Raw genomic sequence first — 21,121 nt, 5'->3', positions numbered from 1 at the left:
GTGAGGAGCTGGAAATTTTAACAATAACTTTAGGTGAATGTGCACAAAATGAAGTCATTAAATATTTCATCATTATTTCAAGAAATTAGTATAGTTCAAGAGAGTATTTTTTTTTTGAAAAGTTACCTCAGAAATGTACTCATATTGAAATAATCCTGCTTATACTCACACATTAACTCACTGAATATTTTATACGCATTAGGAATAATACTCACTGTAACTTTTGTCTTTTGGATATCTGAAGTATGGATTCTGCTTACTTATAGACCTTGGTTTAATTTTGGTATGATGATGAAGCAAAAAATTAAATATGAAGGGAATTAGACAGGTATTTTAGATCGTATGCACAAAAGTTTTAACAAACATGTCATACACAAAAAAGGTATTTTTCCATGTCATTTACAGTTGGAAGTTCTCAAGTAGGCACATGCAGACACGTATTGAAAAATAAAATTTTCAACATGCAAGGAACAGTTACAACATTTAGTTTGGGTAATAAATGAAACAGGAGTGTTGTTTAGGGACTAGAAATGAATTTATGCTATATTCACCTAAATTGTTCTCCTTGGGCAATATGTTCTAAAGAAAAGTTGTTGGCAATGAAAAGAAAACGTTCACCCGGGGCTCATTTCAACCGCTGAAATGTCAATTTTGAAATGGTATATACGATACATACTTATTAAGGGTTTATTTTTCATTATTCCGCTTGAAATTGAGCAAAACTGAAAAAATTAACTTTTCAGACAATGAAGATTACTTTCTCTTATTACTCATGTAATTCATTTATTAAACTTCAATGAAGTAATTCCATGGAATGTAATTATTTAAATTTTGTTAATAATTAAGTAAATTACATTTTATCAATAACTTTGAATTCTATTAATGTTTAATGTAGTAATTACCAAAAAGTACCTATAACAGAAAAGTAATTTACAAGAAATGAAATTCATAAAAAATTTAATGAACAATGTGAAATGTTAGTAACTTGGTCTCCTTTTGCTTTCTCGTAGAGAAATCTTTATACTAGGCATTATAATTATATATATTTTTCGCCAGTTCAACTTTCTTTGAGATCATTGTCGACTTTGCGATGCCCTTTTTTTAAACTACGGCAAATTCCCAGTTTTTCAAAAACAATATCTCCTTTCACACTACTTTCATCTTCTTTATTTGAGCCAAAATAGTGCAAAAATTTACTTCAAGTTTTTTTTTGCAACCATATCTTCTACTGCAACCAGTGCCACACTAAAAGCTTTTGGAATCAGTTCTGAATCGTTAGAAATAAACTAAAGTATGAGCCTACCATTATTTTCACTCCAGCTTTTTGTTGACCTGTTCATCAGAAAATCTAAGCCATCTTTGCATCTCATGATAAATTAGGGAGTTCATTATATTCATTGAGACATATGTAGATGATTTGATCTTATCGATTCCAATAAATAAAATAGATATCTTATCCTCATTCGATTCTGTTGGTTCCAATATCCTATTTATTGGATAGGAAGGAAATCAATGACAGTATATCATTTCTAGACTTGAATGACTAACTGATAAAATTGTGTCAGAATTATTCCAAATTGTTTGTTGATACTTGTGATATTCTATTTTTATTGCCAGGTTATTTACTTGTAAGTCTAGCACTATCTTTGAAAATAATTTATAATGAAAATTATCTAAGTATGAAACTACTTATTTTCCATGAGGTGATAAATGAATCAAAGGTGATTTTTCAAGGCAAAATGAGCGAGTCTAAGAGAGTAAAATTATATTACATTCCTAATACAACTGATAACCAGCTAACTGCAAAGTTTATTGAAAAATCATCTGAAAATAGAACTTTTAACGGGTGATGATCTATTGCCAAATATGCGCCAAACTAACTGACTTTTATGAGACAACAAGTATAGCTGAGGCACCAGTCAATCTAATAATCTGATGATCTTCAAACATGACTCAACCTCTGACAGAAGCACCAAACTCTTACGAAAGTTCGAAATAGATGAACACTTCAATCTAGCAGATCACTATAATAATCTTTATGCAGTCATTGTTCACTGTGGTTCTGGAGTTGAATCAGGTCATTATAACTCATTGGTCAAAGACGAAACTGACTGGTTCAAGTTTGACGATAGTCGTGTCACTAAATATTCTGGTGATATCTTGAATTTATTGGAGCTTCTGGAGACACCCTACATTTTATTCTAGGAAAGAGAGGACATTGGCAGATCAAGATCTTCACATGATTTGGTGCTGCAGGTTTTTACTGGTTTTCCTGCAGCTGAAAAAGCAAATGCGCCACTGGAATCAATCAAGTGGCACCAGAGCGCAAAAATAATTTTTGTTGTTGTTTCATAATTTCATAATTTGTATTACTTTCGTTTCCTGGAATATAGGGAAAAAAACAAATAATGCTTTATTTGTGTGAAAAACTTTCCATTTAACTGAATGAAGACGTTTTCAAATGACATGCCCTAATAAAAATATATGTTAGGTATCCACATTGATCATTCTCAATTAAATTCCAAGACACTATAGGAAAATGACTTGTTTTCTAAGCAGAACATGCCCTCAATTGAAATGTATGTTAAGTATTCATATTCACCATAAACAGTTAAATACCAGTCCACTATAGGGAACTTATAACAGAATATTGAAGTTGTTACTTTTTTTCATTGAAATGTTTAATAAAACTGTAGGCGTTCACAAGAAACTATTGGTTTCTTTGAGTTCAAATTTGAAAATAACTTACCTTGGAATACAGTTGGAAGGTGTCCGGTCAACCCAAGTAGCATATAGTCTCATTCTATTTGGGGCCGAGGCCCCGCCCCTGAGAGGGACTTGTTTTTTTCACTCATATTCACAGAAACTCCACTTTTGTGATTAACCTCAAATGAATTACGGATTCATCTGTTAGACCCGAACGGTACGCTCGAAAGCGACTTCTAACAAACATTACTTATCTCTATTTATTTTAGTTTACTACTGCTGCAATCTCCAGTCGCATTAAAATTAACTGTCAGAAGATGTGTCAAAGGAACAAAGAAACAAGACTTTTTTTCTTTCTAATTGTCACTGTCACTAATGTCAATTATGTCATTTGTGTCAATTTTCACACCAAGGACATTCGACAATATAAAGAATGTCGGACCGCTATAATGATACGTGAATTGTGATTGACGTTAGCTGTCAAACTGACATACAGAAAATTTTTCGCTGCGATACTTTCGAAGTTTTTTCCACAAATACGACTATTTCTGGTGGATGATCAGCCATTCACCAGTAGTTACATATCTCCTATTGGTGAGTGCGTTGGTTGTAGTGCGCAAGGACCCTCCAGACTTCTGGTGAGTGCATTCAAACTATCACTTTCACGGAACTGTTCATCGCCTACCCTTGGGATATCAAAGGGTGTGAGTTTTACGACAGCAGTATGGAGGAACTGCTTGACAGCCTGATGGCCAGAGACAGGGGTGAAGTAATTACCCTCATGGGTTTATTGCTTGATCGCCTGGGCTTGAGTCCATCAGAACTGCTAAGGGGCAGCTCCGTGGTGGCAGTTCGGGAGCCCTCTGGCCCTCTACCAGGAACCAAAGAGCTTCTCGAGCGTCCGTCACGGAATGTATCCTCCAGAGATACTCCCGTCGGCACCACCCTCTCTGCTCAGTCTGAGACAAACAACGACGACAATACGATCAAGCCTCAAGAACTGGTCAACAAAAAACATGGCCTTCCAGAAGAGTTTCCTCCTCTTTCATCCAAACCAGTCGCTCCAGTAAACAAAAATACCGGCAAAGCTCCGGGACGAAGCCAAGAACAACACTTCAGAGTCAGAACTCTCAACAACAGAATCTTCCGTCGAAGGTGACCATGAAATGTTGGTGAAGACAATAGGTATGAAAAATCGATTTCAACTATACAGGGTGGCCCAAAACAGCCATCCCAAAATCTAAATCAGGTTGAAAACCCCAATGATCACGGAACTAGCTTCCCTCTCCTTCCACGTCCTGAGGTGCCCCAAAGCACCAGAAAAACATGCGTTCCCCCAATTGTCGTTCGCCAGAAGGACAAGTGGGTTCAATTCACAAAGCTGGCTGCATTCCATAAGGTAAACTTTACCAAGGCAGTAAAGATGGCTGACGGCATCAAGGTTCAGCTAGTGGGATGACCAACCAGGTTAAACAGGCCATCACTGACTATAGAAACGAAAGGGGGAGCGAGTGTTTGGAATCGCTCGAACTTGGCAGTCTCGCAGAAGAAAAAAACCGCTCCCTTCCCTCTCCACGGACAGCGCGGCATCTGCTACTCCCCCGCCGAGAAGGCGTTGGCCTTTGCAGACACAGTGGAGAGTCAGTTTCGACTTAACGTTGATCCGGATAATGATATTATTGACCGTGATATCCGGCTGAAACACCGGGTTCGGCGCATCCTTAAGGAAAATGATGACGACGTGATCCATCCAGCTTCAGAGGAAGAACTGAAGGGGTACATTAGGGCATCCAAACCCAAGAAGGATCCAGGAATTGATTCAATCAACAACAGGCTGTTGAAGCAGCTCCCGAATAGATATCTACTGGACATTATCAACAGCTCAATCACTCTCAGATACTTTCCTCGAAGATGGAAGCATGCCGTAGTTGTCATGATTCCGAAACAGGGCCAGAACCTGCTGCTGACGAACAATTCGGCTTCAGGAGGGCACACTCCACCGAGCTGTAGGCCCTGAAACTGGTCGAAAATTCTATCTCAGAGCTGAACAACAGGAAGACAGTCCGTCTCGTCCTTCTGGATATTTCAAATGCCTTCGACCGAGTCTGGCACGAAGGCCTGTTACACAAAATGCTTGATTTCGATCTGCCTCGGGTCTAGTCCGGTGGATTAGGTCCTTTCTGAAAGGCAGAACATTTCAGGTCCGAGTTGAAGGAACCCTGTCTCCCATCAGGGAAATCGAAGCTGGAGTGTCTCAGGGAGCTGTGCTGTCTCCACTAATGTACAGTCTTTACGTGAGCGACCTTCCGAGGTTCGATCACGTGAAGGTTTCCCTTTACGCCGATGATACGGCTCTCCTCGCTTCTTCAATGGGTCGGGCGTTGGCGGTCGTCTACATGCAACGCGCATTGGACTACCTCGAACGCTGGTACCTTGACTGGAAGATTCGAGTGAATCCAAAAAAAAACTCAGGCGATACACTTGGGGAGACGTTAAGTTTCTCCAGACACAAGGGTCACGATTTCAGGCAGGGAGATCGAATAGCAAACGCGAGTCAAGTACCTAGGTCTTTGGGTAGACCGCTGACTCACCTGGGCAAATCACATTGATTATATCAAGAGCAAAGTGCAGATGAGGATAGCTAAACTCTATCCTCTGGTCAATAGAAATTCAAAACTCAATCTTAAAAATAAGATTTTACTATACAACACGATGTTCAAGCCTGTCATCATGTATGCTTCAGGTGCTTGGGGACAAACCGCCCCGTCAAACCTCTCCATTTTGGAAAGGTTGCAAAATAAACTTCTCAGGATGCTGGTGAATGCTCCATGGTTTGTGCGGAATGAAGCCATCCACAGAGATTTGAAGCTGTTAACTATACGGCAGTCCATTCAATCGAGGAATCAGAGAGTTTTCGAGTCAGCGGAAACTCATGATAACCAGCGTTGCCACATCTAGTAGATTTCTACTTTTTTGGTAGATTTGCACCCTTTTTCAGAAAATTTTAGTAGGCACATTTTCTTCAGTAGATTTTGGTAGATTTTAATACATAACTTTCAATAATGTGAAAATGCCATTAACAATATAATTACTATAAAAAATAATTGAATCCAGCATTTACTTTAATTTCTATGTTGGTAGACGTGTAACTAATTTGATATTTTTATTCATTTGGATGCTTCGCCTGCGTTTTTGTCGGTGATTCCCCCTCATGCTTTATAGTTTCACCGTTGTATTTCCCCGACAAGTGACAACTGTGTAAAATTGCTTTTTTCGTGAAAGTGAAAATTATGAAGCGAGCTTATGAGCAATCCTATCGGACAGAATGGGAACAGAACCCATTATTTTCTACTTGGCTGTGTAAAGCACAGGATGGATGTAGTGCCCATTGCAAAGCATGCAATGTTAGAATTTTATCCAGGATGGCTTCTCTAAAAGAACATAATACTTCCGCGAAACATAAGAAGAATATGATTGGATTTACTGGAAGCTCTAAGGTTTGTCTGTTTTTATTTATGTCTAATTAAAATATGTAGTAGCAAGAATAATGTTTTATTTTTTAGATTGATAAATTATTGAAAACTAGCTCAGTTTCGGATGGAATGAAAAAAGCAGAAATTAAAATAGTGTCTGTGCTTGTGGAGCATAATGTACCATTTCATGTGATGGATCATCTAAGCGATGTCATCAAAGATGCTTTTCCTGACTCAGAGATTGCAAGAAAATTTTCCTGTAAAAGAACAAAATCATCTGCAATAGCCTATAATGTTTTAGGAGGACACTTTGAAGAAAAATTAATACAAGATTTGAAGTCGGGACTTTCAACTTTTTCAGTAATCATTGATGAGAGTACCGACGTAAGTACAAAAAAGGTTCTTGCCATCGCAATTAAGTTTTATTCAGAGAGAAATGCCTGTGTGAAGACCAGATTTTTGTGTACAGTAGATATACAAGGAGAGTCTGCCCTAGACCTTTTTAATGCACTTAACAGTGCCTTAGAAGAAAAAGGACTTAACATGAAAAATCAACTATTGGGTTTTGCAGCTTACACCACAAATGTCATGTTTGGAGATAACAATGGCATTGTTGCTAAAATACGTGAAATAAATCCCAACTGCATATTTGTTAAATGCGTTTGCCATTTGGTAGCATTAGCTGTAAGCCATGCTTGTAAAGTTCTTCCACGATCATTAGAACAGCTTGTTAAAGATGTCTATAATTACTTTTCCCAGAGTAGCAAGCGCCAAAGAGAATTTCAAGAATTTCAAGAATTTACTGCTTCAGAAAAACATAAAATTTTAAGACACTATGACATAAGGTGGCTATCTTTACACAATTGTGTAAATAGAATTCTAGAGCAATGGATACCCTTGAAACTGTTTTTCCAAGGGCAATACTTGACAGACAAACAGCAAAATGTTTCTTGTGAGTTTTTATATAATTCATTTAATGATAATTTAATTTTACTCTATTTCTATTTTCTTGATTTTGTTTTACCTATAGTTAATAAATTTAACATCATTTTTCGAGTAGACTATCCAGTTACTCACACATTTTTTAAAGACATGTCGAGTTTCTTTAGGTCAATTTTAAGTTGCTTTATGAAAAGTACTTATGTTAAGGCTACTAATCTCTCTGATTTGGATCCTGATGCCTCAATGCACTACTTACCTCTTAACGAGATGTACTTAGGAGTGAATGTTGCAAAAAATCTGTATAAAATACAGGGAAATCAAACAATTGCTCATGACTTTTTTAAACGATGTCAGCTTTTTTTTATTAATTTGAGTAATCAATTAAAATCTAGATTGCCCTTAGATAAAGAATTGTTTAAAGAACTACAATTTTTAGATCCTCAGGTAGTTGTATACCAAGAGTTTTCTAGTCTCATAAATCTTCTTTCAAAGTTTCCGAATATAGTACCAGAAGAAGTTATTCAAGACATTGATAATGAATACAGGGAAATGAAACTAGATTTAGATGTATCTAACTTGCTTTCTAGCGGTAGCAGCAATATAAATAATTCCTTCAATGTTGAAGAATTTTGGCATAAAATAAGCTGTTTAAAGGACAACAATAATAAACTTAAATACGAAAATATTTCCAAATTCGCAAAACAAATGCTTTCTTTGCCTGTGTCGAATGTAAAATGTGAAAGAATTTTCTCCGAATTCAATCGAATCAAAACCGACGATCGAAACAAATTTCATAACAAAAACGTTTCTGCGTTAATTCATGCCAAAGAGGGTCTGAGAGATGTTGGGTCTTGCCCAAATTTTCAACCCGATGTAAGAATGATAAAGTTAATGGACGATAAAACTTTATATAAAAACCTGAAGTATAAAGATGACGAAATTTAATTCTTTTATTTCTGGTTTTAAGAACAAAATGTTTGTTTAAAAAATAAGATGAGAGTCAGTTCCGTTTTCTTTGTTGTGCTCGTTTTGAAATTTATATATTTAGGTTTAGTCAATAAATAAATAAATAATTAAACCAATTAACCATTTCATTAATCCCCAACCTCCAAATCCGTTCTTATTTTAAGCTTTTTTTGAAAAGTAGATTTTTGGTATTTTTGAAAAAATATTTAGTAGATTTTAGTAGATTCAAGCAAAAATAAAAGTAGATTCGCCAAAATAAATGTGGCAACGCTGATGATAACCCATTAGTTTGGGAAGCTGTAGATTACACTATAGACGACCCCACTCGATTCAGAAGGCCCCGTCGCTCGGTTAAGTGAAGGCCCCACGACGTCTGTTGAAATGAACAGTGTGTTCATCAAATACCCCACTCAGGAAGGGGTACACAAGGCCAGAGCGGCATAGAGGTCATTGACCTTTATGTCCTACGAACGACAATCCTCAGGAGTCTAAAACTTGAATTCACGAGATATCACTTTCAACGAGTTTTTGAATTATATGCTACTAGAAGGCTATCTGTTCTTTTTTATGTTTTTTTTAAATTTCTGGGAATGTATCCAATTCTAACTTGAAGCTCAGAGTCCAGATACCTGATTATATATTTTTTTTATTAAATATCTGTTGAATATCTCAATCAAAGGAAATGTAATACTACATAATTGTATCAATTTAAATTATATACTCAAAATAATCCAAGAGTGGATAGGTATACATAAATGGGTCTACAAGGCATTTTGAATTGTTTCCGATTATTTCTGAGGTGTATAATACAGTCAACTACGTTGCCAAATCTCTTCATTCGACTAATTTAATCTCATACTAGTTGAAGTAAGTATTCTATACAAAAATAACTAACATTATAAGCCCGAGATTTGCACCCTGACCTGCAGTTCTTGTGCTTATGTTCAAGTTAGTGGAAATTCCATTTCTTATCGTATAAATCTGTATACGACTCAAATATACTATTCCTAAGCCGCATTTTTATGGGTAGCAACTCAAACAATAAAATATATATCGAAAGTTTTTCTATTCCAGTTTTTACTAGAACACATTTCAGCGTTAACGTTATTTGGGTTGATAACCCAACCTTGCATGTTGTTGCATTCAAAACGACTTGCTTCAGTCATGAATTATTTTCATGTGGCACTGTGTCTAGTGATATTTTTCTCAATAATTCATAGAAACAAATCTGAAAATAGACTACAATTTGAACTCAATTTGACCTTGAATTTGAAATGAACGTGACAATAAATAATTATTAATGATACTAAAATTATTTTTAGTATATAACCTTCTACAATCTGTACTTTTCAATTTGCCCTTTATTACACTTCAGCAGATTCTCTATCAATTTAGCTTTGTTTAATTTTCAAATTGTGGAAGGATATTTACAAAAAAAAGAAACAGTAAGAGTCCTCCACAGAAAAATGTCTTTCAAAGAAATAAAGTTGACTTCAGTAATGATGAATTATGAACAATATTAATGAATTTCTTCGAATTTGTACTTTCTAATCAACAAACATAATGAAAGCAATCTTTGAAAAGTATCTGATACTTAAATTTTGACTGAAAGGCCCTCTGTTGAGAACTGAGGTAAATAACATCCATTTGACGCCAACCAGAGGCCCAATTCTCGACATCATGTAAATATATACTCACAGGGTTTTCAGTTTACACACAAATACTCTGATGCAGATACTTTAATTGTTATTTTCGAGGGTAAATGAAATAGATATTCCGATAGGAGAAAAAATTACGTATGTCTTAGAATAGATTCTTGAATATTGTTAATCCACTAATGAAATTACTGAAAATCTCGTATAATTTAGAATTTCTGCATTGAATATGTTCAGGAAAGAAAGATGGAGAAGAGTTGCTGTCAAAATTAGAGTGTTCTCTTTGTTCTGATTGGTCATTAGTTATTGTAAAGAGGATTTTACGATTATTTTGTGGTCATCTAACATTTCTCAGGAGATATCTTTTCTCGTGTAAAATGAGAAGTATTTTTAGAAAGGAAAGTTCACGATTTCATTTCAGTCAATTACAAAACATTCAACATATTCATCAGTTCATTTCCGTTTCCGTTCACACATATTTGGCTATACAATAGTATCTTATTCAATATTTCTAATAATCCATTAATCTCCATTTTATTTTTCTGCTAATAGTAGGAATCTATGATTCCTAATCTGTAGCAAAATTTAGGCAATAAAATAATTCTTGAATTATACACAAAATTTTATCTTGTTAGGAAAGGCACCTGCAGATACTTCATTAGGAGAAAAATATCTGCGTCTTCCCCGAAATGATTCGAAATATCTGCGTTGACAATACGAACATTTTGATGAATTGCTTGTCATTACGCATTTCTACAGCATCGATCTTGGTTTTAGATCAGAAATTTCCTAGTGGATTTTTGGAGAGATTACTATAAATGTTTCAACAGAAAATCACAGGTAACATTTGATATTATGATTATGACAGTAACTAGAGCCTAACTATACTGTGTCTGACTCCTCAAATGAATTTTTGAATCGAATGAAACCTCGTCAATATATTGAACAGATACAAGAGACAGAAAAGGAAAATGAACTGCCACACTTATTCATGCTGTTTGCTCTCATGGTATTGCTGGATAACAGAGCTTTCGTGAGAAAATTAAAATTTATTGATGGAAATTTGAGGTTTCATGTTATTACAATTGATAAAAATTGAAAAAGTTAAAATGAAATGTTTCACGCACTCGTATCTGGAGCCAATGTAAATAATGATATATTACATGTATATCATGTGGTTTTTTTGATTTTTATAATATAACATGTATATGTTATGTGATTTACAATACAATTCAAATATTTAGGTTTATTTGTGGCATTCCCAAAAATTTTGTGAAATTTGAATAAGCATGACTTCTCGAGTCATATTATTATGCATAGAAACCAATTGAACTGAGCAACACGTTCTATTCACCATTCGTTATTCATGAAACAGAAAATTAACATTGACTTTGTTTAATTGGAATGTCGGTCTCTTGTGTAAGGTATTTTGACACAGAATATATAGATTTTAATGAAATTGAAAAACTTAAATGTCTTAATACGTAACAAAATAAGGAAGAAAAAGGAAGTAACATGGCTTATAATATAAAATAAGTAAAATTGTGCTCTCGTATAGCCCTCGAGTGCATGGAACTAAAACCTAAAATCCAGAGTTCTGTGCCGAGTGCAGAATTTTGCGCATATACATAGGTGGGGGAATTCGTACTAATACAGTTTTTCCTTTTCTTCTTTCTCTATCTCCGTGGACGTCAGAGAGGTAAGTCTTGTTATAATTTCAAATTTATGGTTATTGATTTTTTTATATAAGTGATTTTTGCTGTATATTTTCAGCAATTTATCACTTCATTTATTATTCAGTAGTCTACTGGTAATTTATTAATTCATCTTATTGGATTCGTAAAATAACTAACTTTTATATTTCAGTTTTCCTGACTCCATAAGAGCCGGCTACCAAAGGGTTGAAATTATCATTAATAACGACCCAGAACATCTACAGGAAAATTCATAAAATGTGAGTTTAATTTTGTTATTTATAGTTACAAGTGTATTCTCAGCTTTGGATGACTCATTCGCGGAAAATCCATGCAAAAGTTACGTCTTGTAGTGATCGCCATTTTAACTACTTCGAACTTCCGGTTCAATGTGCTAACTGCGGTGCGGTTATCATTATCAATTTATTGATCTCTTCTATGGCGCAACGTGTGTCTTCGCACGAGGATACGTTTTTGTTGCAATAAAAAAAATCACAAGCTTAACGATGGCATTACAATTTTTGAAAATCAAATCTGCAAGTGCCGCTTTGAAAACGTTTTCAAATATTTATAGGTCTTACGGTAACAAGTCAGTGGGTGGTGCTGGCGGCTTCAGGGGCCGCGAGAACGGATTTTCCGGAGGAGACGGCTTCAAAAACGGTAGTTCCGGCGGAAGCTTCAGGAACAGCAGTTCTGGAGGTGGCTTCAGAAATGGCAGTTCTGGAGGAGGTTTCAGGAATGGAAATTCAGGAGGGGGCTATAGAAACGGTGGAGGTGCCGGATACGGTGGAGATAAGTTTGGTGATTTTAATGGACAAGGGTTGCGCAAAGTCGAGTGGGGCAGAAAGTCTTTGCAGCCCATCAAGAAAGATTTTTATGTGCCCCATCAGTCTATAGCAAACCGATCTGCATTTGAAGTAGAACAGTATCGTAATTCTAAAGAAATCACAGTCGATTCCAATGCTCCTAACCCTATTCAGAATTTCAATGAGGCCTGTTTTCCTGATTATGTGATGAATGAAATTCGTAATCAAGGATACGAAGCCCCTACTGCCATTCAGGCTCAGGGTTGGCCAATAGCAATGAGTGGTCATGATATGGTTGGCATTGCTCAAACAGGATCCGGTAAAACTTTGGGATACATCCTTCCAGCTATAGTACACATCAATAACCAAGCTCCTTTGAGTCGAGGTGATGGACCAATTGCTCTGATTCTAGCACCAACTCGAGAACTTGCCCAGCAGATACAGCAGGTAGCGAATGACTTTGGTAGCTCGTCTTATGTAAGGAACACCTGTATTTTTGGTGGAGCACCGAAAGGACCCCAGGCTCGTGATTTAGAAAGAGGAGTAGAAATCTGTATTGCTACACCTGGTAGACTTATCGACTTCTTGTCGAAAGGCACAACAAATTTGGAGAGGTGTACTTATTTAGTTTTGGACGAGGCTGATAGAATGTTGGACATGGGTTTTGAGCCTCAAATACGTAAAATCCTCGGACAGGTTCGACCTGATAGACAAACTCTCATGTGGTCTGCAACATGGCCCAAGGAAGTGAAGAAACTAGCTGCTGATTTCATGACTAACCCCGTTCACCTCAATATTGGATCGATGAATCTCTCTGCAAATCACAATATCCTGCAGATTGTTGATGTATGCCAGGAACATGAAAAAGAACAAAAGTGAGTATCTGAAATACTTATAATATGTCCACTCATTCAACTATTTTGTGTTTCAAAATTGAAAATTTTCAATCATATTTCATAACATTGAGTTCAAACCTTCATATTCATGATGCCATATTTAAATAATTGGTGTTCACTGATAGTTTTTGAAGAGGATCAAATAAAACGTTGAATCACTCTTAATAGGTTTCTATTTCAACATATTTATGAAAAATTGCTCATTTCAACACCCACAAGCTCTTCAATTTTCATATACATTTATGTAGTAAATGAATTCAATGACTAATATTTGAATGATTCTGACTACTACATCTCGTAAAGAGCATAACCGCGATTATTAACTCTATTCGGAAAGTGAAAAAAATCTTACTCACTGAATATCAGTGACAATTTTGATGTTATGTAGTAACACTGTCTTTATTCTAAACACGAATTATGTAATCAAATAACCTACCAATAACTCTTCAATGCATTAATTATTATGCTTTGTATTCTATTTGGAAAGATGATTTTGAAAGATAAAAGTTATCTAAATTTGATTTGCTTCAATGATTCTCAATTTTAATGATGAGCCAGCCTTATGAAAACTGTGATTATTATTGTCGCACACCCTTTACCTCTAAGAAGAACTGAAAACGCTCTTGTATCTAATTTATCAGAATTGAATTTGTTTGTTGAGATTAAACACGCCTTTCTGTCCTTTAGATTAGGCACCCTTTTGCAAGAAATTGGAACAAATGGTGAACCAGACTCTAAAATTATCATCTTTGTGGAAACGAAGAGGAAAGTAGAAGGAATCACAAAATCTATACGTAGGTACGGTTGGCCTGCAGTTGCCATGCACGGTGATAAATCTCAACAAGAAAGAGATTATGTATTAAGGGAGTTTAGGAATGGCAAAGCTACCATTCTGGTTGCTACTGATGTTGCAGCTAGGGGATTAGGTGAGTTTTTGGTTCAACATTTTTTAGATAATTTTGGGCACACTTTTATGTACACTTTCGATTGTTAGTTTTTCAGTTTTGGGTTATTTCAAATTTTGTTATATAAAAATAATATGCAGCTTTATATATTCTGTGGCATAGTAGCATGGATTTGTAGTTCCAGACTGGTTGATTCATATTCTACTTTTTAAATCATTAGACATTCTATATTATTTTCTTTTTCAACAAAGCTCAAAATGAACACAGCTGAACATGTGATCAGGGGGTGTATATCAATTCATCAAATCTACAGTTGAGCAATAAATTATAATTGAGTAATGACTACCTTCACCATATTATTGGCTCTCCAATTCATGTTCATTTGGATTTACCTAAGAAATTCAGGAAGATTGATGGAAATCAATTTATGAATATTTTTATTTCTGAGAAGATTGCATTGCAGCTTCTTTTATCTGGCAATTAACAATTTATATGAGAGAAAGTAGTTGAATGATAGTTTATCCTAATATGCAACTTTAGAGGAAGAGTTTGCCTACTTTGAAATCAATTGCTTTAAGAAAAATAATAGAAATGTTCTTATTGTGTCGATATATATAAAGTAAAACATTATATAGAAATTGACTAGGAAGTTTTAATATTGAAATCCTAACACAATGTAAAAGTTGAAGTAAAAACAAATGCAAAAGAAATATCAGTCAAGCAATTGACTGATTTAGATAAGTTTCTGCTAGTTTTCTCAACATGGCTGCAGTTTGTATATTTGATTGAGAGAAAAGTTTCTACTCAGATTGGCAAAGTGAATTTGACTGAAAAAGTTTAACTCTTCCTTCATGCTAATTGTGAATTGATAATATAGACTGATGGAGCTGGTCAAGATGGTCGAGATGAAGGGTTTCAATAGTTTTTAGTATTCAAGTATTGCCTAAAAAATTTTAAACTAATTACTTCAATTACTAATTTACTTCATAAATGACCATCGTAAACAACTCATAACTTTTTATGAATGTCCCTATCTATGCAACTGTTCATATGTTCTGGCTATTTTGGCGTCAACATAAAAACATTGTTTTTGATACTACAGCACAAAATATTTTACATCATGAAATTCAAAATACAAAACTTCAAAATTCAGAGACATAATAAAATGTTATTTGGAGAGGTTATTTTGACTTAGAATGTAATACTTATGTTCAATCTGATATTCATGAGAATCTGCGTTATGTAAGATTGCTTTTAATTTAATGTATACAATGAACAATATTTATGTATACAATTGAATATTTAGCTTTTCAAATATAGGTCTACAAGAAGGTTTCCCTGAAACATTCTCAATAGCAATAAGTGTCCATTAATCTTTGCCAAGAAATTGCTAACATACTTTTTCTTGAATGAAATCAATCTATATCGAATGTAAATTTACATTTTAATGTTCTGAAATGTGCTGACATATGTTAGACAGTTTTCAAGTAGTCATTTCTTATATAGTTTTTATTGAATGGAAAAATATTTGATCAATTTTAAACCTTTTCATACCTAGTTTAGTTTTAGTAACATCCATTACTAATAATCACCCTTGAAGATGCCCTTTAAACGTGGTCTATTTTTATCTCTGAAGAAGTGGTTCTTCCAATCTTGAAATTTAGTTAACTGTATATTTGTAGTCTTTTCACTGCCACCTTAAAATTTATAGTGCATTAAAACAAATCAATTTATAGAAAATTCTGAAAAATTACTTATGACAGTATTGGTAAGCGGATTTGTAATTGAGAAGTTTGTAGCTTTTAAAGCCAATTTTTATGAAAGATGAATTATGACAGAATTTACTGATAACTTAACGATTTAAAAAAAAACTTCAATAAGAGATTTCCACTTGGTTTACAAAACCGCGACACGGGTTTAGCTACATAATAGTATCTTCAGGTGTCACGATACACAATGCCCAGCATTGTGGCACCCGAAGATGCTATTCTATAGCGAAACATGTGTCGCGGTTTTGTGAACTGTCAAGTAGAAATCTCGCATCAAAATGTTTTTTGAAAGATAAATTATCTTTCAAAGTAAACATCGAAATTGCTGTTGCACCTGACCAAATCTTGTTGATCTGTCGAACAGTTGAAGAAAGTCGATTTTAGTGGAGTATGTCATCAAGAAAAGCTAGATATTGCAAAAAATGCACTTTTATTGAGAGTTAAACTAATGCTTATGAAATTAGACAAGCGATGATGTTAGAAGGCCTTTTTCTTTAAACACCATAGTTTTATTTAGCTTATTCAATTTACTTTGGAAGTTGACTATTCATTTAGAGTTATGTTAATCAGTCTGGGTGTCCATTTTGTTTCAGAGGCACATGCAGGATGAGCGTACTACTAAAATCTGAAAAAAAAAAGTGATACGCCTTTGTTGCTTTCTCATTGAGGATGCAATTCTGTTTCTTGCGGTGCCTCTGGGCTCCTGCCTACCTCAGAAAAAAGGAAGACCAGTGGAATATACGATGCTTGGCAAGTGGATAGTTCGGCTTTATCTCATCGTGGGATGATTTTATGCCGATCAGCGAATATTTGCCATGCATATCTTTTGATATTTGTCTTCCAAGTTTTGTGTGGTACTGAAGCAGGCAGTGTTTTGCTACTATTGCCATGATTGAGAAATGGTTAGTATTTAATTTGTTTCTTTATTATCCTAGAGTACGTTGCTGTGTTTGGGGTTTTTGACAAGTTTCTTGTGATATGCTGGGATCATATTTGTTGATTACTTTTAAAGAATCCTTGAATTTGTTATATATTATCAAGTAACGGCGAACCATTTTCATATTGTAATAGTCTGCCATGACATTATATTTATAGAAGTCTATCAATAAAAAAAATGTTTAAAATAAATCAAAAGAACTCTCTTGTAACTGATTGAATTATACTCTGCATATATCTAATTATGCATAATCTTTAGTTCCATTCAATTAAAATCAGACCAATATGGAGGTCATTTTGGCTTGCTAACACATTGTTGATTGGATCTTCATAATCAAGGACTATTAGACAGTGGATTTGCTGATTACATTCCATCTGGTTGAATTTTTCTAGTGGACCTTTATTTCACTAAAATTATTTCACTGAAAAAAAGTCGTATCAAATCCATGTAAAATTTTTTGTGTTTCAAAAAAAGTTTTATCAATATTTTTGAAACTATACCATAAGATGAGGTTTTATTTTTCTCTGAAATATCAAACATTCAAATCAAAAGATTCGTGTTTGTAAAAATTGAAGTATCTTGGGAACTCTCATAGCCTACTACTATAAGTGGGTTCTTCACCTTTATTTTCTAACTCTATATTCACTGGAAGTTAACATTTAAAACTGGTTAATTCTGACACAGATAATGTCGCCACATATGTGAAGTACTAAAGACATTTTTTCATGTGGTTTGACCAGTAAGTATAATGAGAGGGCTTCTCATTAGGATTGTTCTCTTTTATAGTTTAAACATGAACAAAAGTCTATAAAAAGGCTTTGAAACTTTTTTTATAGAGTATATTATAAACAAAAAAGTAATTACTCAATTTATCACACTATCCTCATTTTCTGAGATATTGAGAAATCTTTTTTCTGAGGCTGATAAAGTTGTATTTGGATGTAATATATTAATCTTATTTGATCATGGCAAGATTTTCTTATCATTATTATTTCTCAACAATGTGACATGATTTCATAATTACTTTTCTGTGCCAAATTATTTGACTGCTGTTTCCATTTATTGGTCTTAGGTTTAAATTACATCCCAAACTCTTGATTTTATCTAAATTTTTTTTCAGAAAATGGTTGATGAGAATAAACTATACATATTTATAACAAAATGATCCCAACTTGTGAGACCATGTATTTCCATTGAGAGAATTCTGGTAGATAATTGAAAAGAAAGAGATGTTTACTTTTAATACAGCTGTCACTCTTGATCAAAGAAAAAAAAATTGGTTTTATTCACTAACTGAACAATGTCATAACTAACTTTCAATTCCAATCTTGGCAACGTTATTGTTTCAAACAATAGAGAAAGTGGAACGATGTTAATGCTCTAGTAACACTTGAATTTCTCTTTTGCTGCAATTATACTTTTGCAACTAATACCAATTGCTAATTACATATTTTCTCTTAGATGTGGATGGAATCAAGTATGTAGTAAATTACGATTATCCAAATTCGTCCGAAGATTACATACATAGGATAGGAAGGACGGGACGTTCTGAAAGTACTGGTACATCCTATGCATTCTTCACACCGTCCAACTTCAAACAAGCCAGAGATTTGGTATCGGTTCTAACAGAGGCCAACCAGGTAAGGATTTTTTTTTTAAGGAACTTACTTTTACCTTTCATTTTGGTGTGCCTGCGCTCAGTACTTTCGGCGCAGCATGAATGCTTTTGGAAGGGATATAAATTGATGGGTAATATGCCTTCGGTGTCCACACTTTTTTGTCTGGATTCCATCCTCAAGTTACCCAACACTATTTTCAAGTTATTATTGTATTGTCTCTCAAATTGTTTTCTGTGAATGGGAAATTTTCATTACCAATTTGTCAGAAGATTGTCCTCTTTGAAAAGGTCCTGTATTATCTCGAACCTAGTTGACACATCAAATTTGAAGAACTTTTCATCATACAGAGAGAATGAATCACAGTACCTGCCAAAAAGTCTGCACCTGAAACTGTTTTTACTTTTAATTTCTCAAAAAAATTATTCTTGATAATAGTTAAGGCACGGTCTATTCGAAATGTATCAGTCAAATTTCATATTGTTTTTCATTGTGTATGAGGGATGTCAAATTTGAATTTTATGAAGAGAAATGTCAATTACAAACTATACTCGGTTTGGCAATTGGAACTTTCTACACAAAACAAAAGTTATTTCACATAATGGCCAGCGATCGCACAGGTATAGACTCTCCTAACTAAATTACTATTGAATCACAATAAGTTCTTTGCCCTGCCAGTGTCTACCAATAATTAGTTTTAATTAGGGTAGCAAATGGAACATGACTCCTTTGTAATTTCTTTTCATATTTTATTTAGTATTATAGGTAGTAGTATAGTTCATTAAATTGTTATATGATACACACTTTGTTAGGAGTTTTTTCCAAACACCAAATCGTTATTTTTAACACCTCAACAAGTGTTTCATCTTCAAGAGGAAGATGATCACTTGGTGATCGAAACACGTGTGGAGGTGTTGAAAATAACGATTTGGTGTTGGGAAACAACTCCAGTAATATTCATTACTACTCCAAAGGTTCCAAACAGTACATCATAAGTACAAATTATTCAGACAATGCCAAATGCCAGCAGCATTGGAGAACAATTTTGCAAGAGCCAATGCTCACAAGCTCATTGAAAATGAGCTTGTGCGCATCGGGAGGGATTGCCATCACGTTTGGCTCTTGCTGTACTTGTTTTAGGGTTTTGACTATGTTGTGTTTCTTTGGGACCGAGAAAATAATAAATATAGAATAAATGTAATTATTTTTTCAACTTTGAATGAAGTGGAGTAAAAAATATATTGAAGCTAATAACAAAAGTCTGTGTCCACTACAAGGAAGAAATTGAAAATATTTTCAGAGTAGATGACTCTATTGCAAATTTGAGTATATTTTGTATCAACTTGAAATTTTCAATACATTTAAGATAAGTATACTACTCTGGAACAAAGGATAACATTTTTTGAGAAATCAATATTGAAAAGTTATTTATATGGTGCAAATTTTTTGGTGTTCACTGTAAACACAAGTGGAACAAGAAAAAAAATACTAATGCTCGTCTCATTTTTCAGATTGTTAATCCAAAACTTAGTGAAATTGCTAATCGTGCTGGCAGCTATGGGGGTAGCAAAGGTGGCCGATGGGGATATGGTGGCGGTTTCAGGGGACGGGAAAACTCCGGACCAAAATCTCATACGAGATTCGGTAATGGTGGCGGAGGTGGAGGTTATAACAAGCAGAGCAGATTCCAACGTAAGTTTTCAATTTTTTTTCCAAATATATTGTTTGGTTCAAATATATTGTTTGGGAAGGATTGAGTCAAAGTCTTGAATAAATTGGAAATTATTAAAAAATACTTTCTGTAGATGATCTTCAATAAATAATATGACTATTCAAGTAAACTTATTTTTGAAATTAGTATAGGAATGGATATATGTCAGTTATTTTTTTTATAATTATTAGACTGTATAAAAATTGAATCAATCATTCAATATAAACATGAGTGCAAAAAAATTAATCAACTTGGTCCTCAGAAAGAGGAAAAAAAACAATTTCACAGCAAACATATGTATATAGTTTTTTTTATAATTGATAAGCTACCTGAAATGTATAAAAAAATCCAAATATTTTTGTTATAAAATTATAATTGAAGAATTTCACAAAAATTGTTTTTGAATTATTTCTTCAACATTTTATAATACTTTTTCTTACCATATCTTCTATTTATTCTAAGAGATATAAATTAAGGTTAAGAACGAATTGTGAATTTATGTATGTGAATGTATTCATTTATTTGTTTACTATTGACATTTATTTTTTGATTCACCTTTGTGAAATTTACATACGATTATAAGCAATATATATGTCTGCCCATATTTGTTGAGGTGTATTGTGATATATGATTTGATTAAAAATTTTACTTTTCAATGCTTTTATCAGTTTATTCTGAAGTTCACTATTGTTTATTTTTATGAAATGTCATGAATAAACTAATTGGTTTTTTCTTTTTCAGAGTATTGAATTCGGTTCACGGGGTAGGAGTACCATAATCTAATGTTTCAGTATTTTCTTGGATACATTCCTTGTATCATGCTAGTTACCTACTTAGACCAGTTTTTTATTTATGGATTCATTTGAGATTATGAGTAATGTATTTATTTATTTATTTCGATGATGCCTGCTAGCACCTGACACTATGTCACTAATATAGAAGAGTTGAATCTGTACATCTGTGATAGTATTAGGTTTTTAATTTGTTTGACAGATTCTCTTGTCTACCACTGTACCGAATTTGAATAAAATGAGATGATTGAGAA

The 21,121-nt window shown here is 34.0% G+C and overlaps 3 protein-coding genes across 3 annotated transcripts in view; 2 read left to right on the top strand and 1 right to left on the bottom strand.

Annotated features, from left to right (window-relative positions):
- Positions 1-3,044, bottom strand: part of KrT95D (phosphofurin acidic cluster sorting protein KrT95D) — a 51,297-nt gene extending 48,253 nt beyond the window's left edge. The window contains exon 1 of the mRNA XM_074179766.1: positions 2,750-3,044. Within this exon, the coding sequence (XP_074035867.1) occupies positions 2,750-2,802 (53 nt within the window). The 5' untranslated portion in view covers positions 2,803-3,044. The remainder of the gene's footprint in view (positions 1-2,749) is intronic.
- Positions 3,045-5,645: 2,601 nt separating this feature from the next.
- Positions 5,646-11,693, top strand: LOC141484583 (SCAN domain-containing protein 3-like). The gene is made up of 3 exons (XM_074179554.1): positions 5,646-6,203; positions 6,270-7,288; positions 11,609-11,693. Exons 1-3 carry the CDS (start codon positions 5,997-5,999, stop codon positions 11,691-11,693), a joined length of 1,311 nt encoding a protein of 436 aa, XP_074035655.1. The 5' UTR covers positions 5,646-5,996.
- On the top strand, positions 11,373-21,121 carry LOC111514746 (ATP-dependent RNA helicase p62). Its single transcript, XM_074179765.1, has 7 exons — positions 11,373-11,441; positions 11,609-11,696; positions 12,011-13,117; positions 13,826-14,064; positions 18,211-18,389; positions 19,877-20,057; positions 20,818-21,121. Coding segments are annotated over exons 2-7 (1,716 nt in total). The 5' UTR covers positions 11,373-11,441; positions 11,609-11,694; the 3' UTR covers positions 20,826-21,121.

The sequence above is a fragment of the Leptinotarsa decemlineata genome, unplaced genomic scaffold (assembly GCF_025532065.1).
Source record: "Leptinotarsa decemlineata unplaced genomic scaffold, Ldec_3_MD MMD2_tig00026282_RagTag_RagTag, whole genome shotgun sequence".
NCBI classification, from domain to species: Eukaryota; Metazoa; Arthropoda; class Insecta; order Coleoptera; family Chrysomelidae; genus Leptinotarsa; species Leptinotarsa decemlineata.
This window is presented reverse-complemented; position numbering and strand designations above follow the sequence as displayed.

Coding starts and splice junctions, on each gene's coding strand:
- LOC141484583 (XM_074179554.1), top strand. CDS start 5,997: ATGAAGCGAGCTTATGAGCAATCCTATCGGACAGAATGGGAACAGAAC. Junction 6,204..6,269: donor GATTTACTGGAAGCTCTAAG/GTTTGTCTGTTT, acceptor TTTATTTTTTAG/ATTGATAAATTATTGAAAAC. Junction 7,289..11,608: donor GACATGTCGAGTTTCTTTAG/GTCAATTTTAAG, acceptor TTTATATTTCAG/TTTTCCTGACTCCATAAGAG.
- LOC111514746 (XM_074179765.1), top strand. Junction 13,118..13,825: donor GAACATGAAAAAGAACAAAA/GTGAGTATCTGA, acceptor TCTGTCCTTTAG/ATTAGGCACCCTTTTGCAAG. Junction 14,065..18,210: donor TGTTGCAGCTAGGGGATTAG/GTGAGTTTTTGG, acceptor ATTTTCTCTTAG/ATGTGGATGGAATCAAGTAT.